Source organism: Triturus cristatus, chromosome 12 (genome assembly GCF_964204655.1).
Source record: "Triturus cristatus chromosome 12, aTriCri1.1, whole genome shotgun sequence".
Taxonomy (NCBI): domain Eukaryota; kingdom Metazoa; phylum Chordata; class Amphibia; order Caudata; family Salamandridae; genus Triturus; species Triturus cristatus.
This window is the reverse complement of record NC_140595.1, coordinates 31,819,243-31,846,700: the sequence shown is the minus strand read 5'-3', so window position 1 is coordinate 31,846,700 and position 27,458 is coordinate 31,819,243. Positions and strand designations below refer to the sequence as shown.

At 47.4% G+C, this 27,458-nt stretch overlaps 1 protein-coding gene across 2 annotated transcripts in view; it reads left to right on the top strand.

The window, feature by feature from the left end:
* Positions 1 to 27,458, top strand: part of CPAMD8 (C3 and PZP like alpha-2-macroglobulin domain containing 8) — a 1,045,838-nt gene that overhangs the window by 213,275 nt on the left and 805,105 nt on the right. For both annotated transcript variants that reach the window (XM_085640012.1, XM_085640011.1), the window contains exons 16-18: positions 3,807 to 3,956; positions 5,111 to 5,272; positions 15,003 to 15,145. In XM_085640012.1, coding sequence (XP_085496138.1) covers positions 3,807 to 3,956; positions 5,111 to 5,272; positions 15,003 to 15,145 — 455 coding nt within the window. The remainder of the gene's footprint in view (positions 1 to 3,806; positions 3,957 to 5,110; positions 5,273 to 15,002; positions 15,146 to 27,458) is intronic.

The following is a 27,458-nucleotide window of genomic DNA, read 5'->3' as shown; positions in this document are numbered from 1 at the left end:
ATCAGGAGAGACCTCAGTTAATCAAATATTATAAAACACCTGTCTTTACTGTTTGTGAGATCATTGTTAGAGTGTCCATTGTCCCGCCTATACTCCTGACTTCACCGATGGGAGTACCCGATGGATTGAGCTGCAATATCCAGATGTCCATTGGCCATCGTGAACCGGTCCTCTGAACACCATTTCCATTTCGAATGGCGGAGATCACAGAGTCTGTTTTGTGACTTGGGGGAAAGTGACCTCGAAGACAATCAAGTAAATCACTCTCTTCGATATAAGGCTGCAACTATATGATCAGAACTTGCTCCTACAGTTTGATGGTTGGAAAAATCTGTCTGCTCAAAATAAGGATTCCGTATTAGTAGGATCACATCTGCTTTTGGTGTGGGGAGTGTGCCACAAGTTTGAAAGGGAATAAAACACTTTGCTTCGAAGCAAAGTTTGTTTACCATGTAAGATAAATTCAGATCTGCAAATACCATCATCTAATAGTGTAAATTCATTTAGTATTCATAAAAAGTGACTTGCACTCAGTGGTTTGTGCACATGTAGGCTTACCAGTGGCGTAGGAAGGGGGAATGCGGTGGGTGCGGGCCATCCCCGGTGTCATCACTAAGGGGGGTGACAAAATGGCAAAAATATGTGTTTTAAACACACATTTTTGCCATTTTGTCAAGCCAGGGGTGACAAGAAATTGTCCGCACCGGGTACCACTTGACCTTGCTACGCCACTGAGAGTTACACCAGTATGAACTGATGGGCTCAGAGGAGGAGCAGGCTGTGGATGCGCTTTGATTTTTTTCTCCAGAACTGAACTTTGAAGAATAGACGCTTTTTTGGGATACATAACAATATCGATGCCTTGCTAGCACATAACGTGCACCTCTGTGAGTTACCTACCATTTGTAGCTCAATTATAAGTATAACTGCAGAATGGAATAAAAGAAGTATAGAATACTAGAACCTAAGTATTACATTAACCCATTTGATGAGCTCAAAACTCTGAGATATGAGAAGAACTCAATTGTGAGTAGCGAAGCTGGACACTGGGTGGACTGCACAGTGCTTGTGGACGTAACACACCAGGCAGGAAGCATGCAACTATCTTAACTCCAAAAAATACAGAATGAGGTGTAAATATATTTCAGACTGAACCATTCCTAATAACTACAGATAATCGAGTCATCTTTAAAACTATTAGGGACTTCCGTAAGGAACTGTACGCTCCTGAATTTTCAAGTGAAACAAAAGAGATGTAAAGCGTGGATTTCCATTCACTGATTGAGCAGCATACATATGTCCCTAATGCTGACATAACAGGTGCAGAAATAATAACATCTATTGATACCCCACGCCTGGGCAAAGCCCCAGGATTAGATAACAAACCTACCTTTATTTATAAAATATGTAAAGTCACACTTGTGTCGCATTCGCTTAAACTGTTTTCCCATTTCTATTAGCCAGGCAGAGCACCTGGTTCTTGTAAAAAAGCTTCTATAGGTTAAATCCCAAAGGACGGAAACGATCCATCAGAACCGTAAAGCTACATACCCAGTTCCTTACAGAATTTGTAGTGTAAGATTTAAGCTAAGATTTTTGCTAACAAGTTGTCCTTAGTTCTATCGGCCATAATATCATAAGAACAAACAGAATTTATGAAAGAAAGGTTTAAAAGTGATAACTCCAGCCTTCTCTTCAAACAAGCTAATACATGCTTATCTTTAAGAGCAGCAGTTACACTGGATGGTGAAAATGCTTTTTATAGGGTGTCAACACGTTTCTTACAGCTATGCTGAGAAATTCCAATTTAGATGAGAACTTAATTAAGGCAGTCATGGAACTCTATCACTAGCCAAAAGCCAATGCCAAACAGTTCCTTTTCAGATGTCTTCCTGTTACGACAAGGTACCAGGTACGACTTCCATCTGTCCCCTCTTCTTTTTCTTATCGCAATTGAGCCACTTCTTAAGGCCTTCAGATAAGAAACTAAGGGGCATATGTATCAACATCACCATTTGCGATTCTCAAATAGCGATTTTTAAGGAATCGCTATTTGAGAATTGCAAAACGGGATGTATTTAAAAAATTGCAAACTTTTTGCGATTTCTTAAAATTCCTTAATTGCGATTAGCAAATTGCGAAATCGCAATTAAGGAATACCTACCCATTCATTCCTATGGGCCAGGAGACCCATAGGAATGTATGGGAAGTAATTCTCAAATTGCGAATCGCAATTTGCTAATCGCAATTTGAGAATAATTTCAAAGGTGCAAGGGTGTCAAGATGACACCCTGATACACCCCTGAAATTAGCATGTGTGGTCATATGGCGCACATACATGCCCTAAGGGCATGTATGTGCGTCACGTGGCACTTTGTAAAATTACAAAACGTGCATTTTTAAAAGAAATCGCAAATTAACACCAACTAGTAGTTGGTGGTAATTTGCGATTTCTTAAGGATTAATCGCAATCCTTTGGTGAGTGTTACATTTCATTTAAGAAATCGCAATTTGCGATTTTTTAAATGCTTACGCAAACTTAAGAAATCGCTAAATTAGCGATTCCTTAAATTTGCGTTGGGAATTTGCCTAATACATCCCGTTTTGCGAATTTTTAATCGCAAACGCTGTATTTTGCGAATCGCAGCGTTTGCGACTAAAAATTTGCTTGATACATATGCCCCTAAGGGCCTAATTTAGGGTTTGATGGATGAAGTAGTGTCTGTTGGTATGGGGGAGGACATTACCTTCGCCATCCCAACGTTCTTGCATTAATTAGAGATGCCCGCTGGCCCAGTAGTCATTTGTGTACATTGAAAGGCACCTCTGTCACTGTGGTTCCTTTCAGAGTACTAAACGGTTGGGGACGGCTGCTCTTGGTTTTGACAGCTGGCCACCAAACTGGTTTTACATTTTTTTTGTTTTTGAGAAACAAACTCCCGCTTTGGGAGTTTAATTCTGAAAAACAAAAAATAAGAATGGCCGCCACACCCTGGAAGGGTGTGCGAATCATTATTATTTTTTTCGAACTATCCCCCACACCTTGGTTTTTCCTAGCAGTGACGACAGGTACAAAGAGATTACACCGTTCACCCTAAATAAGGTATGTGGTGTAATGTTCTTCCGATGGCCCCTACTCCGTTGGAGGAAGTATTCTGTTGACGGAGTAAATGGGGGCTCCTTCACTAGAATACTTGAGAGCTATTTTCTCTAAATGATGCTGGTCGACTGAAGGTTTGGTGGGTAGGATACTCCATCATGTTTGCAGTGGAGTACTCTGTCTGGCACACTTTAAATTGGGCCCTATGTTTTTGCATATTAATATATATGTGACAAAATCCAGTCTAACCACGTCACAAATAATATAAACACATTTGTCATTATTTATTAAGCCAAAAAATCCGAAAACGTTCAGCAGCATTGTGTGAAAAAGTAAGTGCACCTTACTGTTCCGTTTCGTGTGGAACCCCCTTTGGTTGAAACACCCTGAAGTAAGGCTTTTCTGTAAGAGTTAATCAGTCCTTCATATCACCTTCAAGGAATTCTGCCCCAGTCCTTCCAAAACTGCTTAAGCTTCGAGAAGTTTGAGGGCATTTGATTATATCACAGGTGAGATTACATAATACTTTACCATTGACATTATTGTATTGATGGCTTCACTATGGATACTACATAATATCTTTGTTCACTAAAATGTTGCTGTTTAGTGATGTTTTGTTTATGCCTTTCTAGTTCTACTTTGTGTTGTTTCTCACACATGACAATGTTCCCCAGGCCGTGACAATATGTTCTTCTCTGTATGACAGGTAGTGCTTTCTCTTTCTTCCAATGAATCTCGGCCTGGTGATCTTGTTGACATCGACGTGAAAGCTGCCAAGGGGAGCTGTGTCTGTGTTGCCACAGTGGATAAGAGTGTCTACCTCCTCAGAGCTGGTTTCCAGCTCACCCCTGAAAAGGTGAGGCCCAGCCATGAGCCACAGCGAGGAGTAAATGTCATGAGTTGATACTGCTCACTTCAACTACTCTTCTGTGCCTGCACCAACCTTCCGGTTTTTACATTCACACTGGCAAAAAAGAAAACCTGAGGATTAATATGTACTTGAGTCATCACACACGGGGCATCACGCAGGTGCACCTATGCGTCTATGACAGTACAGGTGCGCCACAGTGATGACCTATATGCATGCATAGGAGTCATGACATGACAATTTTGTTTTCTTTTTTTTTTGCTATTGATACCCATCTTGGAGATGTAAATTTAAAACAAAAACGTTCTTGTATATGTTATGTCCAACTAAAAATGTTTAAAATTCCCTGTAAGGTTGCCAATTCAATTACCTCCTGGAAGACTACAGGGATGGTTACAAATGAACGGAATGCCAAGGATAATTATTGTCCCTGTTTCCCCTCTGTCAATATATTTCAGTCGCTAAATGGCCCTGTGTGGGTTCCCTGGCTTTCTTTGGAATCTGGATCCATATTATATTCATATAGTCACTCATACGAAACGTGTGTTGACTCAATCATGCGTTGCATGCCGTAATACTCGCATATATTTGTCGAAGTAATAGGCTAGTCCTTAGTTGTTGAAAATGATGGCTCCATGGAGGGCGCAGCCTTGGGCACCATATAGTCACACATTGGTCAAAGGGAAAGCTCTTCAGTGATGCTATTGTTGGTGCGCTCTATCCCTGCCACACAGCTCATGTTTTTAATCATGCCACACATCTTCCCTAACAGGCCACACCTCATATTTAGCTGGAAACAGTCCTTCACTCCTCACAACTGCTCGTCTCTGCAGGTCAACAACTGCATGGTGAAGGCATACAATTTTTTTTGCACGAACACATTTTCTATGGTGCACTTCTGTTCTGGTCACGTGCTACGATGGAAGGCCATTCCCTCTCTACCATTTCATATCACCTTCATACTGGAAACATGACAGACAATTATTGGTTAATAAATTAGATGCTTGTTTTGGTCCAGAAGCGAGCACTGGTAGGGCTGTAAAAAAGCCTGTTCATAAATAAAACAGGTGTGGGGAGGTTGAGCCTATGTAACACAATCTTTCCAATATTGTGATCTGTACCACTTTACAATGTTTTTTCAGATTTTCAAAGACCTGTTAAATTATGATGTTTCTGATGCCTTTGGGACACCTAAAGAAGATGGCCATTTTTGGTGGCCTGGGCTCACAACTCACCGTCGCAGACGCTCCTCTGTGTTTCCCTGGCATTGGGATATCACCAAGGATGCCAGCTTTGCATTTACGGTAAGAAAAAATAATGACACCTTCTGGTTAGCCATGTTACTCTGCTTTGTCTTATGTTGCAGTGCATGTGATTCTCAAAAAAAAGTCAAGCTTTCGGAACGTAGTACAACAGTTGCTCAAAGCCATGTTGCAGAATCAGTTTTTCCTGAAGGAATATGGTCGGTCAGAGCTTTGTTTGATAATGTTTTTACAGAAAGCCTTGCAGTTTCAATCGGTGAGGTGAAATTATATAGCTACTCCTGAAAAGCACTCTACACATAAGTTGCTGATGGTTTGTAGCTTGTTTGTGACAGATATTGTCTAAGTGCTATTTGAGTACCTGGATGTTTTGAATCTCAAAGGCTGCTTGCCATGTTTGTTCAGAGTGTTTGATATTTTAAATAGCATCTTTTTTCCCTATCTTCTAATGAATAATGTTTTTATTTATTTGTGAATGTTGGCGCTGTTAGTTATTGTTTTTTTAATATTTATTGTCAATATTATTATTTTGTTTTATTACTTGACGCTCAAAGGTAAATTTACATGTGCAAATTTACTCACGTGTAAATGTACTTTTGCTGATCTGGTGTAAATCTACACTTTTTTTGCTATTCACCATTTTGGAATGAAGTTACACCTAAGTGGAAACGTACAAGTCTGCACCCTCTGAAACCTGGGGGGGGGGAGGGGGGGGGGGGGAGAATCTAAACAGAATTTTCTAGTGTAAATTTACTACTAGTAGCTTTTCACACATAGGCAGAACACTAGGTTTTGTAAATATTTTTAATGTTTTTGTTAAAAATCTTTTCCTAAATAGGATATAAATATTTTATTACTATATATTACATTTATGTAAGAATTATCTGTTAATTGATTTAAATTAACTTTATATTTTTATTGAAACGTGAATACTCCCATGTAATTATTTTTCATGGAAGTTCATTATTAAATTATTTAAGTATATATATTTTTTTTAGTGAGGTATTTTTTTATAAAATAATTAATTGTTGAGTTAAAATAACATTTAAAAATGATATATATATATATATATATATACACACACACACACATGTATGTACATAAATATGAAATATTCAAAATGATTTTATTTAGTACACATGATTTCATATAGGACAGTGATACACAAAGTACGGCCTGGGGTACTCATGCGGCCCTCCTGACTATTACATGCGATCCCTTGGTCAACAACAGCTCTGGGCTAATTAACGTTGAGAAAGGTGTTAAATAAAGGGGCAAACATTTATTTACAGTTTAACTGATGTTAAAGGAAGGAACTAAGGTGTCATCCACCACTTAAATTTAGGAAAACCTTCATTTTGCAACAAACATGTAAACATTTGATAAAGCCTCTTCCAAATTCAAAAAGGGCATTTTATTAACATGCAGAAGAGTACATTAGATCATATCAGATCATTGAGAAATATTTTTTTTTTAAAGTGATATTTTGCAAACATGAATTTAAAAGCATTCAGGCTTCCTCTCCACCTGGCAACAATGCAAATAGTGAACAACAAGGCAAGTCAGTTGTTATGTTTACCATCTGAGTGGCCAGGGTTCCTATTAAACATGGATAGCATTATAGTTTAACAAATAAAACGCAAGAGAAAGTTTTGTATAGTGCGCATCCTGAAGTCATGTATTTCGTGGTCCTCTTATCTGTGATAATGAAGAAATAGAAGGCAAAGTGAAATAAAACAATTGCCTAGAATCACACAATTTTGTCAAGTCGGGAAGCCGAGATTGATCGTAGGTTTTCTGTTTCATAATGTGGAATTCGGCCTTTATATGTACATGCTTTGCTTCCACTTTAACCATGTTACAACCCCTCCACATGCCGTCAATGTGGCTTTCGATCACATGGCATGCCAAACCTTTTAGCCTCTTGGAAAATGTTTGCGAGTACCTGTGCTATAGAGTATTATTTCAAATCACTGTTTACATTTTTTTCTATGAGAGTGTGTTGCAGTACATGTGAGTGACTATCTGTGGTGTTAAGATTGACTTTAAGGATGGGGTAGACTACGTTATGACTATAGTAACTTTAGAAATGCAGTTTGTAAGCAGCAATAGCATTACTCTTTTCGTGGGTGTTTGTATTAGCATGTCCTTCCGAAGGCTCCTTCTTACCACTCCTCAAACTGCTTCTATTTTGTAGTAAGTATTCCCCATGTCCCTTTCATCCCTGTCCCTTACACATTTACTACTATGGAGCCGATTCCGCTGGGAGAAGGCTCTGTCCGACTCGGATCTGGGGGCTTTCCGACCGACTCGTGCTCCGAGCACCCTAGTACGATGCGAACAAGCTCTGATGGACACGGGTCGCTCGGAGCCCCACTGAAGTTAATGGGAGCCTGTTGTACGACGCGTACATAGGCTTCCATTGACGAAAAATGTATGTTGTCCACAAGGGCGCCCCCTGTAGTGGGGACGCATCTGTGCCACCCGCACCATACATGCATGTGTAGGGGAGACCCTTGGGTCTCCCCCTGTGATCGACTAGTAAGCCTACGGGTGAAGGGGGGTCCAGCGCAGACCCCATGAAGTCTGCTTCCTGGAGCGTTTACGTGTCAGAGGATCCGACTCGATCCGGCTGTCCGAATCGTGCATCCTACTGGCTCGGTCGGAAATCACCTCCATTGCACGGCACGGTTTTCTTACGGACGAGACGTATGGAGCAGTTCGGACCCGGAAACGATTCGGTCGGCGATTTTGCATTTCTTGCATCGTACTTGCTCGCTCGTACAGCTGTACGTGTCGTTTGGAAATCAGGCGTACGGCTCGTACTTTTTCCGGCCGGATCGCGTTCGGAGCCCTTCCGAGCGAGATTGGAATCGGCCACTAAGTAGTAAACTTATATGTGTAGAGATCTCCCTATTAAAAAGACTGAAAAGGTGGTGGTGGGGATTTATTCCTGTAGGTTAGTGAAATGCATCTTGTAATAGGAACCACTACTGCTGGACTATTTCATCTACTGCAAAATGCAGGTTGTGAATCACTCCTTCTGTGTTTTCTTGTTATTGCTTTGTAACATCCATTTCCATTTTTGTTTAAATTATGAGAGTATTGTCAACATTACAAAGATCCTGGAGTTATCCCCTGCATGTGCCATAAGTTTATTTTGCTTAAAATAGGACCTACTGGGTTGTGAAGCATGGAGTGGGGGCAAGGGGGTCTATGAGGAGCCTAAATGGGTTGGCCTCCTTGGGACACAGTATGCCGGCCCCGGGGGATGGGGTCCCTGGGTTCTATAAAAGCACTGGGAGGGGGTACGCTGCCCTCTTCTCTTTTAATCAATGTGATGGTTCCAGGGATGAGGTCACCGGGGCCTTATTAAGGCTCAAGGAGGGGAGCCGTGTGACCACTTCCCTTTTTAAAAAAATTGAAATCGGCCATGGAGGATGTGGCTTTTCAAGGCTCGGGATGGAGAGGCCTTGCAGACCTGCTCCTCTTTTTTACGATTTTGGCCCTGAGGAATTGGGTTCCCAGGGCCTAACAAGGCCCGAGGTGGCACACCCCTCCCCTTAATGAATATACCTTGCTCATAGCCAGAGCAGGCGGAAGATCCTTCTCCCACATCGCAGCCAAGAATTGGAATGAGCTACCGGCAGATATCAGACACGCTCTGTTAGACCTGTCAGCCCTAGGGTGGTCTTCCGCTACATTGTTTTCCCCTTTTTGCCTCGCTATAGACCGCCATTTTTGCTGCACATAGAACTCTGGGCGCCTTACCGCTGCTAATCAGCGCGGAGGTGCAGGTGCTCTCTCCTAACAACATGGTTGCCACAGGCCCCTGCTACTGCGGTGAGGCCACTGTCCTATCTGTGCACTAGTAGCTGGGGTAAGGCTGGGTCTTAATGCTACTGTAACCTTGACCGTCCCGCCTCTTGTCACCATAGACAGCCACCACAGAGTCCCCAGATTCTTCTGGAACCTTCCATCCCCCCTAGGTTGCCGCCAGAACTTGCCGCCTTTTTGAAGGGTCACCTGACCTAGGGGTATAAAAGTAAAGGAGGGAACCTGATAAGTCAGTTGCACCACTGAACCTGGGAACCCTCTGCTGGAGTGAAGGCTGTTGAGCTAGGGGGATTACTACACTACTGGGGCTGACTGATCATAGGACCTGCTACCCCCGTTAGATGAGTTACCCTGCCTGCCTGCTGACCTTGCCCTGTGAGAGGGGAACCAGGGATACCAACTTCAGTGTGCTTGCCCAGGACTGCCATATTCGCTTCCCCTACCAGCGCTGTGACTGGGAAGCGCTGTGTGCCTGGACACTGCAATACTGACCAAGGTAACTGACCTGGAGGATGCTGTGGCGCTGTGGTCATGTAGCACCCTGGGGGTGAAGCACTGTGCCTGGGGTGCGCTGTGTGCCTGACCCGCCTGAAATCCATCATCAGCGCTGTGCCTGGGTTGCGCTGTGTGCCTGAGTCTGGGACTGCTACCCCGCGCTGTGTCTGTGAGGCGCCGCTAGAAGAGAGCACTGTGCCCAAGATCACCGCCGTGGCCCAGGCGTCGCTAGAAGAGAGCGCTGTGCCCAAGATCACTGCCGCAGCCCAGGCGCCGCTAGAAGAGAGCGCTGTGCCCCAGATCACTGTCGCGGCCCAGGCGCCGCTAGAAGAGAGCGCTGTACCCAAGATCACCGCCGTGGCCCAGGCGCTACTAGAAGAAGAGACGCTGCGCCCCAGGATGCCGCCGCGGTCCCTGAAGTGAAGTGAGGCCCGCCGCGGTTACTGCCAAGGCCGCACTGGGATCGGGCGTGAAGAGACGAACGTCGCCTGGCAACCGGGACGCCAGCCGCGTCATCGGCCGTGCCCCCGGGAAACCGCGACCTGATTGGTTCTCGGACGGGGAGCCCTCCTGGAGATCTGGGGCTCGGCCCCGGCGCTCGCGAGAGGGGCTCCAAGTAGAGCGGGAGCCCCTGACTTCCCCAGACCGGGTCCCTGGAAGAAGGGAACCTGGTGAATGCGGAGAGTTAATCCGCCTCCCTCAGTCCAAGCCACGAGTAAAGGAGGGAGCGGGCTTACTGGGGAGGAGGCGTCCAGTGCAGGCCAGGACTGGTGCTGCTTCGTGGCTAAATTCCCCCACAGGGACTGACCCGGTGAGTCGAAGAGATCTGGGGCCTACGCCCGTGCGGAGGCTCCGTCCTGCGTGCAGCAGGGGCAACCCTAGGGGCTCCTGGGGCCTGAAATACCTGGTAAAAGACTCTCAGGCACGCGTAATAACTGTCTGGGAACTGCCCCGCTGCTGGAAGGTCCTCTTTGAATCGGTATTGAGCCTCTGCCTAAGAAATATTGCATGTATTGAATCTCTGCCTAAGAAATATTGCATGTATTGAACCTCTGCCTAAGAAATATTGCATGTATTGAATCTCTGCCTAAGACATGCTGCATGTATTGAATCTCTGCCTAAGGAATATTGCATGCATGGAATAGTCGCCCTAGAAATGTTACCTGTACTGCATACCTGAATGAGCGTGGTTACCTGTATAGACTGGAGGTTACCAGAACCCATTATCCTGCATACTGTGAGAACCTTACGTTCCTAACCCTGACAAGAAGTAGATAAAGATACTTGTTCTTATAAGTGAAACTGGAGAGGTGTCTCCTTATTGTGTGTGCTTTACTGTGTCAGTGTGGGAGTGTGCTGCACAACTACTTCACACATAGCCTCGGGGGTGCCTCCCTGCCTCGCGCCAAGCTACTGTGTCGGAGTCAGTGGTCCCTAGGACCTCGGTTCTAACACGCTCCCTCCCTGAACACCTTCAGGAAGATCCTCAAGACCTGGCTCTTCGGCTAAACGGACCTGCTGACCCCCCTCCCCAGCGCCTTGAGACCCTCACGGGTGAGTAGCGCGCTTATAATCCCCTGATTGATTGGAGGTTGGCGTCCCCAGGGCCCAAAATGGGCTCGGGGATGGGGGCCTACTCACACCCCACCCCCATGTATTTAATAAAGTGAATGGCATGAGACATTGTATGTAACTGCATGAGTTACAAACGCTCCACTTGTCAATGCCCACAATTAATTTTTTTTTTTTAAATGTAACAAGATCCATTTTTACAATCTAAGCTATATTTCCGAATGCTACATGTGAGAAAGTGCCATCTTTCTTGCATGGTATGCCCCCACTTTTTGCTGAATTGCTGAATGTACTTTGACTGAGTGTGCCCTGGACTCCTGCCAATCAGGTGCCCAGGGCCTATGTTCCTTCCCTAAAACACACAAAACCCAAATTGGCAAACCCTGGCCACATGTCAGCCCCTGGTAAATGGTACCCTAGGTACCCAGGGCCTTGTGACCAGGGAAGGCCTCTAAGGGCTGCAGCACTCATTGTGCCACCCTTAGAGGCCCTGTACCCTTACACACACACACCCCCTTTGCAGGCTGGGTGTCTGGGTGCAAGACAAAACAAAGTCGACATGGCACACATCCAAGTGTGCCATGCCCATCACCTACACTGCCATTGCATACATCAGCTACCCCTCTAGCTGGGTGCCTTATGCCAATGGTGTGGGCACAGGAGCAGGAGCCCTGTGCCCCTACAGTACCCAGGTCCATTCCTGAGCACTGTAAGTGCAGTGCTGCCATTTAAGAGTACATGGTGCTGAGAGGTTGTCAAACACGAACTCCACAGCACCATAATGGCAACACTGAAGACTGAGAAGTTTGGTATCAAACTTCTCAGCACATTAAACCCACACTTATATCAGTGTGGGATTTAATGTACCAAGCACCCCAGAGGGCATCTTAGAGATGCCCCCTTAAACCTAACCTACAATCCACGTCTGCTCTGAGGCCTGCCTAGGCTGCCACACAGCAGACATGTTGCTGGACCCCTGGGTGGAAGAGCCCCTGCTCTCCTGGGCCTGCAACAATGCACATCCTGGGCGAGGTGCTAGATCTCCTCCCCCAAGATGGGCAGGGGAAAGCTTCAAAGGCATGCCGCCTCTGTGAGCTTCCCCAGGCCACTGTAACCCCCCACTCTGGTGGGAAGCTTGGCCGGAAACCCCAAATAAGGATAGGGGACGTGCCAGCTTGCCAACCCCACCCTTCAGGTGGGGGAGGCGAGGTGAAGCCCATCTCCGGGCTCTCGCCATCTTGAAGATGGGAAGCCCTACCCTATCAGGACTAGGCTACTGCCCCCCTCCCACAGGAGAGAGGCAGGATAGGGGGTGTACCCACCCCAGGACAGGGACCCATTAGTCCCTGCCCTTCATCTACCTGTAACGCCCCTAAATCTAGTATTTAGGGGCACCCTGAACCTTCCTTCCCCAGATTCCAGATTCCGAAATACAAAGAAGAGCAAGAAGAAAGAAGACCTGCCCTGCAGCTGCTAAGAAGAGGAAGACACCAACTGCTTTGGCCCCAGCCCTACCAGCTTGTTGACCCTCGAACCTACTCCTGCTCCAACCCGGCATCTCTTGTGGCCAGCAACCTCACAAACCCCGGAGGACCTGGCTACCTTTTGGCTCTAAGCCCCTGGGACTCCCATGAGTAGAGGCTCTACTCAAAACCTACTTCTAATCCCTGGCAGCAGCCCGGAACCGCGAACCCAGCACACTCTGCACCAGCCAAGCATGGCCTGTGCCGGAGTGAACAAAGACCACGAGGACGACCCCACGGCGACTGTGACCCCGAATCCGGCACCCAAGGACCTCGCTCGATACCCCTGAAGAAGCCTGCAGCCTCAGAACAAGGTGCCCCCCCTACCGCGAACAACAGTGGGTAAGATTTCCCGACACCAAAAGGCACCCCTGCACGCGGCGCACCGCGGCCCCCTGTGCCAAATCCCGGGGTATCTACCTATCCTCCAACTACCCAACTTACCTCTCGAAGTGGTGGTGGCACCTGAAGAATCCTCGTCCCCGAGCTTGCAGTCTTTTTCTAAACCGGAGATTTCCCATTGAAATCAAATGAGCGCCCGAAGGCTCAAAAGCACCCTGCACCCAGCCGCCCGAGTGGCCCTGGCAGTGCAACCTCTACACCTACCTACTTCGCCACTTGCCCTGAGTAAGTGACCAGGAGCCCAGCTCCCACAGCCGCGTGGCTTGATAGTCAGCAGCCACCAACCAAGGCCCCCCTAGCCCTCATAGGATAACATTAGGCCTAACTCTCTCTGCACCCGGCTGCCCTAGAGTCGCTGAGGGTGAACCAACTGTACCTACCTGACCCTGGGGGACCCCTGAGTCTATGCCCAGAACCTCAACTCTGCCAGTCGAGTACTTACCTTTAAACCGATAACTCTTTTTTCTTCATAGGGTAACATTGACTGGCTTTTTCCTGAAATTTCTTCAAGTGTGGATTTTTCAAATCTTAAAATATTCACCAAAAATCAGCCGAGTAACGAAAAAGAAAATACTCACCTGCCCTTAGGTGAGCTCCCAGTGCTGGATCTTGGTGCCCAGCACTGACTCTGAAAAATACTTACAACGGTACTTACCAGTAACCCAATTTTCTCCCATAGGAAATCATTGACTGTTTTTCTGTGAAATTTCTTCTAAGTGTCAATTTCTGCAATCTTTAAATATTCTTTAAAAATCGTATAATATCTGAAAACGTAATTACTTACCTGTTTTGGATAAAGGTCCCAGTACTGAGTCTAGGTACCCAGTACTGGATTACAAAAGTAACGAGAACATACTGTACCTGCAACGTGAATTTTCTTCCAAAGGGAATCATTGACTGTTTTCTTTGAAATATTTCCTAAGTGTCAACTTTTAAAATAGCTAAATATTGTTTAAAAATCATCACAGTAATTAAGTCGACTTTCATCACTTGATTCTAAGTACTGACCCAGGACTGAATCTAGGATCCAGTCCTGGAATTCCAAAAGTAATTCCAAAAGTAATCTGTTGCAAATAACTTGAAATTTCCACTGAGCTCAATGCATTGTTGTGTTTAAAATAGTGTTGCCTATTGCAACCACTTGTAACTGTTTACAAAAGTCAATTGCATATTGCAAAAGTATTTATATAAAGCATCTCATTCTGAGAAAGTATATTTTAATGCCAAGTGTCGGTTCTAAAATAAAACAAGCATATATTTTTTATATATAAACCATTGGCCTAGAGTTCAGTTATTGAGTGTGTGCGACCATTTGCTGACTGAGTGTGTACAACAAATGCTTTACACTGTCCTCTGATACTGCCTTACTGCTCGACCAAGCTACCACTTTAGAGAGTAAGGTTATATCTAACTTTAGCCTCTGTCAAACCCTTGGGGACTGTGGACTATGTACACCCTGTACCTATTAGGGAACAGTATATACAGAGCCACTTTCTCACACTACAAATCTACAGTAACTGATATGTAACTGCTTTCTTATGAACAGTGCAGGGATATACAATAATACAATGGACATATCATTCAATGATTGGAAAAAACAACTTCAGCATGTTATAGTCTCCTCTAATCTTCCTCCATGACCCTCTTTCTTAGCTCGTTATTCCTTTTCCCCATCACTGGATAGAAGCCGTCACAACCTTCGTCACAATGACTCTTGCGTACCCTGATGCCCCCTCCATTCTCTGAAGGCTGTCTCCAACTCTCCATTGCATGAGAAACATCACCTGGGCCTCCATTTCTTGACATTTATTTTCTAAATAACAATACATTTGTTTGCAATATTTTGTCCTACAAAATTTGATATTTTGTTGTTCAGTATTTTGTTCCGACAGCCAATATTTATTAGAGGTGTATGAGCAACATGTATTCTTTTTATTATCTAGGAAACCGGCCTTGTCGTAATGACTGATTTGGTAAGTTTGAACCACAAGCAAAATGGCGGTATGTACACTGATGAGGCAGTGCCTGCATTCCAACCTCATACAGGAACTCTGATCGCCACCATGAACTCAAAGATTATGCCCAGGTAGAGTGTGAACTGTGTCATTTGTCCTTGCAAAAGTGTGCCTTTCAAATACCGTTTTCTACTTATATTTCAACTGATTCTCAGTGCTTGCTAATGTACTGTCGTACTTGGGGATGTCTCTAATGTATACTGTACATATTAAACGGTTCATGAAAACGATTAAAAGGGTTCGCAAATGCACCTAGCAATGATGGGGATGGTACTCATACAAGTGAGGGGGCGGAGACCTTATTTTGTGACTGTAGAGTACTCTGACTAAGGCAAACATGCACACAAATGTAAATGTACCATTAGACACCATAGGACCCAGTTGGCCTCCAGAACAAAGGGAGAAATGTGTCTCCTCCCCTTGCGAAGCCGTTCAGAGACCGTACCCGTGGAGCATTTAGTGCAGGCACCTTCACGTTACACAAGCAGTCCCTACCAGCTATTTTGCCTCACAATCACACAACGCACAATGCACACAAAGCCTTCAATTTTGTGAATACAATACTGGGAATTTTCTGGGCTCCACTGCTCTAGTCCTAGTCCAGCATATCCAGTAGGACCCTTATCTTGATGATAACCCCGGAGCCCATCACCTAGGGTCGAAATGTGTCTACATAAGTAAAAGAGGACACCATACCATCTTTTCATTCTATGGATCCAGCAAAAACCATAATTTAAGACTTAAAGTCTGGTGCTGCATAGTTTTTGAGGTCTCGCCTGGCGAAAGCAGCGCATGCGCTGCTCGCCATGGAGAGGACCTTTTGGAATCAATTCTCCCCGTGGGCTCATGCACGCGCCTGCATGGACAAAGATGGCTGCTCTCGCCATCTGTCCAAAGCAGACAGCATGCACGTGTCGGTACAGACTGTGGACAGTCCGATGCCATCTTGCGATGCTTTCACTGTCATAGCAACGAAAAAGCGATCGCTTTCACTGATGCGTGTTATATGTAAGCTGGACTTGGGCGCTCAAACCCCAGAGTTTGTAGTGCACTTTGAACCCGCTTCACCTCATAGATCGCGTTAGGCAGCATTGTAGATTGCATTAGGCAGTATTTTTAGTAGCGACTGCACGCTGCTCTTGAGTGCTCTCATCTCGATTCTTCTGTTTTACTAGAGTTTGTAGTTTACTTTGAACCCGCCTCACCTTGTAGATCGCGTTAGGCAGCATTGGTGATCGCGTTAGGCAGTATTTTTAGTAGCAACTGCACGCTGCTCTTGAACATGGACTAATCGCATCCCCTATGCCCCCTTTAAATCACTTTTGGCATGCGAACCATGTATATATCTCAGTAGTTTTTTAACCTCACGCAATAGCCGGATTTTAGATCTTTGATATATGTTACTGGTAATCGAAAGCACTTTCACCAGTTCTCACCCTGTGTCTTCTGACTTTTTGGGAATGTGCTGCACACGACCGGGATCACACGGGCACGCGACATCCATACTATCTTTATGGCCATGCCCGAAGCGCGTACCAGAGGCAGTCACAACACATTTCTCGGATCACTATGATCAGCCGCGCTTGAGAATTTGGGGCATCAGTGGCTCAAATGAGAGGTCCTGGGTGCAATTGTTCACTTGCAAATAGTATGCAAATTGTATGGATATGTGGCAAATCAAGATCGTTGGAGGCAGATACTTTGCAAATACACACATGCTACTCTTAGGTGCTTTCACCAAGAATCTTGTTTTTAATATAACACGCCGGTCCCCCCACCACACTTTAGGCTATCATGGGCTAATCGCATCCCCTATGCCCCCCTTTAAATCACTTTTGGCATGCGAACCATATATATATCTCGGTAGTTTTTTAACTTCGCACAATAGCCGGATTTTAGATCTTTGATATATGTTACTGGTAATCGAAAGCACTTTCACCAGTCCTCACCCTGTGTCTTCTGACTTTTTGGGAATGTGCCGCACACGACCAGGGTCACACGTGCACGCGACATCCACACTATCTTTATGGCCATGCCCGAAGCGCGTACGAGAGGCACTCACAACAGGGTTCTCGGATCACTATGATCAGCCGCGCTTGAGAATTCGGGGCATCAGCGGCTCAAATGAGAGGTCCTGGGTGCAATTGCACTTGCAAATTGTATGAATATGTGGCAAATCACTTTTATATCGCACACGTAGGGACAAAAAAAATGCACGCGCATGTGGACAGCCCGACGCCATCTTTGTTTACATTCATTAGCGTAGGAATGTGCACACGCGCGCGCATTTTTTTGTCCCTACGCGTGCATGGTGGCGTGCTTTCGCTTTCCCTCCCTCCCCCTGCTCGCGATGACCCTCTTCCGCAAGATGCATTTTCCTTCCGAGACATTGGGATGACAGAGTGTTTGTCCCTGAAGCATGGCATCTTCGCGTCCTATGAAGCACCCTCATGTAATACTCTTTCGCCTGCTTCTTATTAAGAGCTTGAAAAGATTTGGAAAATTGCCTATAGGTCAAAGTGTCGCAAATACTTGCGGTTTCCTTGGGAGTCTTCTGTTTTTAACTGGCAGCGGTTGAAACAAAGGCTCTCTTCATACGTTTCACTCAGAAATCATACGAGCCAGCAGTGGGCTGTGTTTTGTGCCCAGTGTTTTTAACATACTTTGAATGGATCTCGAGTGTGTGCCTTTAAACGCTGAATTCGACGTGGCTTTTCTCTGTTGCCTGGATTCGTTTTTCTTTTTCTTGCTCTGCTGATTTCCAGACCACATCGCGTTCCTCCCAATTCTGCATGCGGGGCCTGAGGCCCAGAGCCCGGTGTGTGTCTGCGCACCTGGGAGTGTGTGCTGCCGGCGGCGGGGGTGGTGACAGCGGTGCCCCTGGGCTTCGGTGCCCACACGTGCTGCAGCCTGGCACATGGCGCTACATGGACATAAACACACCCACCTCGGCGCAGCGCCTGCCAGGCTCAATGCTTTGTGGCAATATTTGCGCCGGTTTCCGCAAACATCACATTTTGTGTGTGTAGAGAGGAAGGGAGGCGCGCAATCTTTAAGTGCACTGGCGTCACTGGCGGAATATTTCACAATATTTCTTTATCGGTTACCGTTCTCTTTCACAAATACACACTCGCATTTGTCTCTCTATGTATTTCTCTCTCGTGTTCCTTTCTCTCCCTCTCTCTTCACCTCCACCCTAGACCTCTACACTCCACCCTCTGGCTCTGTCTTACCACCGCCCCTCGGATTGACGCCTTTTCTCGGGTTGGCACCTCGCCCACTCACTCTCTATTACTCTGTACTACTTACTCACTACTGCTCACTCTCAACTACTCACTCTCTACTACTCACTCTATGCTACTCACTTTCTACTACTCTCTACCACTCACTCTCTCTTCTACTCACTCTCTACTACTCTTTACTCACTACTACTCTCTACTACTCACTCTCTACTACTCTCTACTACTCACTCTCTACTACTACTACTCACTATCTACTTCTAACTCTCAACTACTCATTCTACTACTGACTACTATTCACTCTCTACTACTCACTCTACTACTCTCTACTATTCACTCTCTACTACTCACTACTACTCACTCTCTACTACTCACTCTACTACCTACTCTCTACTACTCACTCTCTACTACTCATTCTCCACTACTCTCTACTACTCTCTACTCACTCTCTACTACTCTCTACTACTCACTTTCTACTACTCTCTACTACTCTCTACTCACTACTCACTCTCTACTACTCTCTCCTACTCACTCTACTACTCTCTACTACTCACTCTCTACTACTCACTCTCTACTACTCTCTCTCTCCTACTCACTCTCTACTACTCTCTACTCACTCTCTACTACTCTCTACTACTCACTCTCTACTACCTACTTGCTACTACTCACTCTCTACTACTCACTCTCTATTATTATCTACTACTCACTCTCTACTACTCATTCTCTACTACTCTCTACTACTCTACTACTCTCTACTCACTCTCTACTACTCTCTACTCTCTACTACTCTCTACTCTCTACTACTCTCTACTACTCACTCTCTACTATTCACTCTCTACTACTCTCTACTACTCACTCTCTACTACTCTCTCTACTACTCAAACTCTACTACTCTCTACTACTCACTCTCTACTGCTCACTCTATACTACTCACTCTATACTACTCACTCTCTACTCTCTACCTCTCTACCTCTCTCTACTACTCTCTACCTCTCTACCTCTACCTCTCATAAATACAAATATATGCATATATATAGATATATGCATACATATGCATGTTATGTACATGAAAGTTTGAAAAACACTAATAAAAGCGAAGCTAAAAAGCCACCTGATTACAAACAGAATTGCTTTAACTTAAACGAGGGCGAGACCTATTGCATTTTTAATGCTTGTTTTTATGGTTACCTTTTACGAATGAGTTAAAGTCTTCACAGGCAACCAGGCCCACAGCTACAACAAAAGTACCAGAAAGTATCCTGTCTGTGAACACTTTCAATAGGGTCCTTATCGGCTCTTGGATCAAACAAGAGAAATAATTTACATATAACTTCTGATAGAGAACTCTAGCCGCAGATTCCTCACAGTTTGAATATTCCCCAGGCGTCAGATTGGATCCAGAAACGTTTCCTTAATTCTTCTGGGTGCAGTAACGTGTCGCTTTGAGGCTCAGCACTGATGCCGTTTCGCTCCGGAAGTGATGTGCAGGGCCTATATAGGTACCACGCCCGGACGCTGATGTCAGTTCCTTTCTTTCCACACCTCTAGACATGGATCCATAGCTCTCGTCATTCATCGTTTTTTAGTGATTTTTTTTTCGAATCCTTTAACAGTGTGCAAGGGATGTCACCCCCTAAAACAACAGATTTTAAGCCCTGTAATGTCTGTTACAGATTCCCACCACGTTTGTCGGTGTTGTCTGGGTTCAAGCCACGACAACGAGATCTGTGTATACTGCGCAGTGATGAATCCAAAAGTCACCAGGGAACACGAGGCAAACCTTTATGTCGCCAATTACAAGAAGATGCAGAGTCAGGACTATTCCAAGTTCTTCTCCAAGTACAAGGCTCTACCCAGTCCTGCTCCCATTCCTGGAGTCGACATAGCCGCTCTAGAAGCCGGTTTTCGTCGAGCTCCAAATCCTCAGGTAAGCACAAAAAACAAAAGAAGTCAAAGTGGAGTTTCACTCCTTCAGGCCATTCCCCTGACAAAGCGCATGGGTGGCGCCAACCACCCTATTCCTGCTCCCAAAGTCGGCCATCTTCAAAGTTGATTCCGCAGCTGGTTCAAGCACAGCCTAAGTATTCGGGGCCTTAAGCTATGCCGTGAGTTGTGCGCAGCTATGCTCCGGTTTTTCGGATCTCTACCAACTCCCTCTAGCGCTCCTTCAGGTCCCACTGAGCCAAGTGGCTATCCACCTTGATTACCTCCGGCAGGTTCGCCTTCGGCACCATTTAGATCCTCTGAGCCACTTCTGCACTCTGCCCCAGTACCGACGGCACCTGCTGACAGCCATGACCACTCCAGGTCTGGATACGTTGATGCCGATGCCAACTTTGTGGCCCAAAGAGGTGGCCCCTATTGTCCTCTCTAACACCAGCTCGACACTGGTCCGACATTTACCAACGTCACCAACAAATCTGACCGAGGCTTCTGCACTCCCTTTACCACAAGGCAGGCAACATTCTTTATGCTTTCTTTTTGGAACATACTCTGGTAATGATTATGACCAGGTCGATGGGTTTTCCCAGCCCTATGCCGATGACAACTGGTACAAAAAGCTAGTGGGCTAGATACTTCCCCAGAGATAGCCCCTTTCTCTCCTCCTGGCCCGGCCATGGAAGTACCTGCATCTTACACCTTGGTTTTGAGTATGGGTGGCAGAAGTTCTTTAGCTCCTCCTCAGAACCGTGGAGGTGAAGACAAACGTCCTCATAGAAGCGAGCATGGCCAGATTGCCTCTGAGCTTCTCCTCCTTTTCAATGAGGCCTTAATGGATAAAACATATTCCCTCCTCGAGGCTTGGGCCAAGCTTTGCACCAGCCCGCCTGTTAATCTGCAAATTGCCGGGCACCACTGTTCTGCTCCAAGCGACACGGTATGTTTTTTCACAGTACCTCTCTCCAGAGAATTTGGTGGTACAAGCTTCCACTTGTCGGACCAACCCCAACAATTTGCCTACTATGCCCTCTGACAGGGAATCTAAGAGAGTGGATACTTTTGGAAAAAACTTATTTCATTCAACCAGTTTTGCCCTGCGGTCGAGCAATGCCTCTTGCTTGCTGGACCGCTATTCTCATGCCCTTTGGGACTTGATGATACAAGTCTTCCCCATAGTTCCGGGAGACCTTCGCCCTGCTCCTTCACAGGCAATTCAGGGTGGTTATGATGCGGCCAGGATCACAATTTGTTGTGGCTTGATGTAAGAAAGTGCCCTCTTTTTGCATGGCTGCCCCTACTTTTTGCCAAACTGCTGATGTACTTTGACTGTGTGTGCCCTGGGTTCCTGCCAAACGGGTACCCAGGGCCTATGTTCTTTCCCTAAACCTGCATTAAGACAAAACCCAATTGGCACTCTTTGGCCACATGTCAGTCCCTTGTAAATGGTACCATAGGTACCAAGGGCACTGTGGCAAGGAAAGACCTCTAAGGGCTGCAGCGCTTATTGTGCCACCCTTAGAGGCCCTGTACCTTTACAGACACACCCTGCCATTGCAGGTTGCGTGCTTTGGTGCAGAACAAAGTGAAATGTCAACATGGCACGTGCCTCTGTGTGCCATGCCTACAACCCACTGCCCTGGCATACGTCAGCCACCGCTCTAGCTGGGTGCACGATACCAGTGGTGAGAGTACAGGTGTACCCTACAGTGTCTAAGCAAATTCATAGACATTGTAAGTGCAGTAATGCCATTAAGAGTATATGGTGCTGGAAGTTATCATTACGCACTCCATAGCACCATAATAGCTTTACTGAAAACCGGGAAGATTGGTATCAAACTTCTGAGCACATTAAACCCATACTGATGCCAGTGTGGGATTTAATGACAAATGCACTCAGAGGGCATCTTAAAGATGCCCCCTGAAAAACGACCTTACACTAGTGTTCTGCTGAGTGGCTGCTCGCCAGCTGCCGCCACCAGACATGTTTCTGGACCCCTGGGTCAAGAGCAGGCTGCTCTTGGGGGTCTGAAACAATGCACATCTTGGGACAAGGTGCAAAGCCTCGTCCCCCGGATGGGCAGGGTCCACGCAGGGGGAGCTTCTAAGGCTTGCCGCCTTTGTAAGCTACCCCAGCCATTTGCTGCTTCCAGCAACTCGCCCTCACCGGTTTTGACCCCCACATTAGGTGGGAGAATCGGCAGGAAAACAGAGTGAGGAAGGGAGGTGTGCCCACCTTTGCCAACCCCACCCCTCAGGTGGGGTAGGCGAGGTAAAGCACACCTCTCAGTCTCCGCCATCTTACAGATGGGGGGACCCAGCCAACCAGAGAGTGGCATATGCCCCCCTCCCACTAGAGGGTGGCATAATAGGGGGTGTACCCACCCCAAGGAAGGAGCCCATTGGTCCTGATCTTTACTTACCTGTAACGCCCCTAAATCTAGTATTTAGGGGCAGCCCAGAACCTTGCCTCCTCAGACAAGAACCGACCAGAAGAGAATAAGAAGGTCAGAAGAAGCCATGCTCAACTAAGAAGAGGAGGATGCCCACTGACTTGGCCCCAGCCCTAACGGCCTGTCCGCACCTCAAACCTGCTCTAGCAAAACCCTGGTGTGTCCTGCAGCTAGCAGCCCTCAAGAACCCGAAGGACTTGCCCTGCCTTCCAAACCCAAGACTGTGTCTCCTCTGAGCACCGGATTTGTTCACCAACAGACTCTAGCCCCAGCCAAAACCGCGAGTCTGCACCACCCTTCACCCGAAGCCCACAGCCCGAGTTCGAGTGGCCCAACACCACGAGGAGGTCTCCCTGCCGATCCTGACCTAAGATCTGGTGATCTTTGACCTGCCTTGAATCTCCAATCGACGCCTGCAGCCCCTTTCTGGAGGATCCCCCCTGACCGCGACCAATGCTGGTAAGAAAACCCGACGTCTAAAGACACCCCTGCACCCGATGTCCCATGGCCTTGGGTGGCCCAGCATCCCCAGGCATCTCAACTTACCTCTAATACTGGTGGTCACCTCCAGAAGATCTTCGTCCCTGAGCCTGCAGTCTTTGTTGCAACCGGAGAATCCCCATTGAAAACAACAGGGCACCAACGCCAAAAAAGCCCCCTGCACTCAGCCGCCCCTGCGTCGCAGTGGGTGTACTTTGCATGCTAACTCGGATCTCCCTTTGCCCTGATCCTAACACCAGGAGCGTTGCTCCCACAACCTTGTGGCCTGCTCGAGAGCAGCCACCAACCGGAGGCCCCTTGGATGACATTGAGCCTCAGCACTCTGCATCCGGCGCCCCAGTGCCGCTGAGGGTGCATCCTTGACTTTGAGGGAACCCTGTTTCTAACCCCAGAAAACCAACTCCCAAACCCAAGTACTTACCTTGAAACCGATAACCTAATTTCCTCCCACAGGACTGCATTGACTGCTTTCTTGTGAAAATTGTTTTAAGTGTGAAGTTGATTTTGTATGAGAACTTGAAAAACTGCAAATATCCAAAAACTGCTTTACTTACCTTTTCTCTAGTAAAATTCCCAGTGTGATATCTAGGCATCTCACACTGAGTAGAAAAAGTTATCCCAAAAGTAATCTTGCAGTAATTTCCACTGTATTGAAAGTATTTACAAACCTGTAGCAAAGTCCATTTTCATTCCGCTTGCTTGTATTGTTCAACATGCCTTGAAAAGTACCATTTACACTTACCTGTGCCAGGCTTGCTTGGTTCTAGAAAATAAATATAACTAAATAATATTTGTATACAATTTAATTGGTCTGATATCGGTCTTTGAGTGTGTGACATCATTTCTTGCCTGAGTGTGTACAACAAATGCTTAACACTACCCTCTGATAAAGCCTTACTGCTCGCCCACACTACCACAAATAGAGAGTAAGGTGCTATCTACTTTTACCTATGCCTACTTTTGGGGTTCGACTGGACTCTGTGCACACTATACCTCATTTTGGTATAGGATATACAGAGCCAGCTTCCTACACTTGGACACTACCAACTCTCCTAGATGGGTTAGAGGCACCAGTGTTGCCATTTATCACCCTGCATAGGTGCAATCAGTTGGGTTCTCGTCGATAACCAGTCCTCCCTGATGGACTAGCCTTTCGATGGGCCTTTCTTATTCAGGGACAACGGTGACTCTTCCCATTAAAGTTTCAAGGAGAGTAGGGCTACCACTCGCTTTCTTGGCCTTTTTACCCACCCTCACCAGCACCAATTTCAGTGTTCTTTTGTGGCTTTTGACAAGGCATTCCTTACTGTCAGACTGCTCCACCCAGGCAGGGAACCCAGCAGTTTCACGTGAGAGGCTGTGGTGCCAACCAAACCCGCAGTCAAGGTCAGCATGCCGTTCAGTCCACCACAGCCCCCCGGCAGCCCAACGTGTCACACCTCTTTAGCCTACCCTGACAGGGTGACAGACACTCGATGGGAGGCAGGATCCACCAATTCTGTCCGGGCTGGTAAGTGATCACATGAAACAGGTGGGTCCTACAAATTGTTTGCACATGCTACGCCTTACTCTTCCTTTTTTCCCCACCGCACCTTCCAACGCCTCCCCACAACTGACGGAAGACAGTCTCTCTATTTTGCAGCAGGAAGTGCAAGCCTTTTTGGACAAAGGGGCTATCAAGAGGGTGCCAGTGCCAGAAGTAGGACGTGGTTGTTATCGACGCCACTTCCTGGTGCCCAAGAGGGATGGAGGTCTTCAGCCCATTCTTGATCAGCTCCCTTTCAATTTCTTCCTCCGCACTGAGAAATTCAAAATGCTCACCCTGGTCCAGGTATTGTCTGCCCTTGATCCTTGAGACTGGATGATGGTATTGGACCTACAGGATACTTTTTTCCGTATTCACATCCTACTGGCCCATCGGCACGACCTGTGGATTGTGGTAGGAGGGGAGCATTTTCAGTTTGCTTTGCGCCCCTTCGGTCTCATCAGCACCCCCTGGGTGTTCACAAAAGTGATGACGGCAGCACACCTCCGGAGGTCAGGGGTGCCAGTCTTTCCCAACCCCAATGACTGGTTGTTGAATGCAGACTCGCTTCAGGCATTCTTTTTTTTTTTTTTTTTTTTTTTTTTGTTGAAACCGTTTATTGCAATCTCAAGTATATACAAGTATGGGCCTACAACCTTCCGGCCGGCCGCTAGAGTGACAGGAGCACCTGACAAACTCACAAAAGGGCACTTGGCGTTACAGAGAAGCAAATCAGGAGACATCAACGACGTAAGCCACATGACTCTAAGCCCACAATACGGTTTCATTTTATACACACGCAACAACATAAAAAAAAACCACACCCGCAAGGCAACCCGCAATCGAAGGTATCCACACGTGCTCCTCGAATGAGGGACCCCGACCATCCACAGGAATCTGAAGAGGGGGAAGGGAAACAAGTCCAGGACTGGGGGAACTCTGTGCCCGGGGCTGGGGGAGGGGGTCAACTAGGGGGACGGAGCCGGTGAGGCAGCAGGCGGCAGTGGTGGCTCGCAAATACCCCCGCGGTAGGCGTTCCAGGGGCCCCATATTTTCACCCACGCCCCAGGCTTGCCCCTCGCCACATACACCACCTTTTCTCGGAACATGCACCAATCCATATGTTCTTTCCAGGCCGACACCGCCGGGGGCCGCTGGGATCCCCACAGTTGAGCGATGTCACGCTTAGCTATCATATATCCCAGAGTCACCCATCGCGTCTGCGGAACCGAGTAATCAGTTGGTTCCCACACATTCAGCAAGCATCTCCTCGCTTCAGGCAACAGTGCGACATGCGTAACCAGACGCAGGACCTCATGCACACCACGCCAGAATCGCTCCACCTTCGGGCATTCCCACAAAATATGCAAAAAAATCGCCAAAGCACCACACCCACGCTTACACAACCCATCCTCAGCATAACCCATACGCAGAAGCCTTGGCCCCGTCATGTAAACCCGGTGGAGTATCTTAAGCTGGACGAAGCGAAGGCGAGCCGGTATGGCCACCTCCTTCGGAGAGGCCACCGCGGAAATCCAGTCTTCGTCGTCCAACTCCAGCCCGTCGGCAACCCAAGCCTCACGGAGGCCGGTCAGCAGGCCCGAGCGGGCATTAATCAGTTTTTTGTATATGAGGGAGATCGTGCTATCCGGAACGTGGCCATCCAGCACTCTATCCTCCAGGGGGGAAGACTCCGGGATGGAGGCGGCGTCTGGGAAGACGGAGCCCAGCGCATGACGGACCTGCAAGTACCGAAAGTATTCACTGCCCTGCAGCTGAAACTCCGTCTGCAGCGTCTCGAATGTTTTAAATCCCCCTCTCGTCCAGAGGTCCCCCACTTTACTGATGCCAATCGTGTCCCACTTCTCGAAGCCCTTCGAGGTCCACAGGGAACCCAACCGCTGAGGCGCATACAACGGCGACGCCCGGGTCAAACGGTCCTTCCACCCCATAGCTGCATTGGCCGCGTGCCACACCCGCACCATGACACGCGTGGGCCCCGTCAAGCGGGGATCCGGCGCGCCAGAGTAGAGTGCTCGATTGTAGTCGCCACCGGGGAGGAGCGTCTTGTCCATTTCAAATGCCGGGTTCAAGGCGGGCCCATAGAGGCCGTGATTAATTGCAGCTAGCTGGGAGGCCCAGTAATACCGCTTAATGTCCGGGAGGGCAATCCCCCCGTCATACCACGGGAGCGTCAACTTCGCCAGGGCTATACGCGGCCTCCCGTCCCAGAACAGGCGGCGCTGTAGACTCTCCACCTCACGGAAGTAGCGCGCCGGGACTAGGTCCATAGTGTTCTGGAGAGCGTACAGGAAGCGCGGCAACGACATCATCTTAAACAATGCCGCCCGGCCGAGCGGCGAAAGCGGCAGGTGCCGCCAGCGCGCGACGTCCTCCTTCAAGCGCTGGAGGGGGGGAAGCAAGTTTCGCTCGTAGCGGGCCGCCGGGTCCAGCGTGATATAGACACCCAGGTACCGAAACCCCTGCGAGGCAATCTGGATCGGACATCCCCGCGGGAGGACGGGAGCCTCCCCGGAAAGCACATAGACACATGATTTAGCCCAGTTGATGACAAGGCCTGAGTTACGGCCAAAGGAGCGCAGGACATCAACCAGGACAATCAGTGATTTGCGCGGGGAGGCTAGGTACAAAAGGATATCGTCAGCGTAGAGGGACACGCGGTCCTCATACTCGGGGGTCCAACGGAGACCACGGAGGGAAGGGTGCC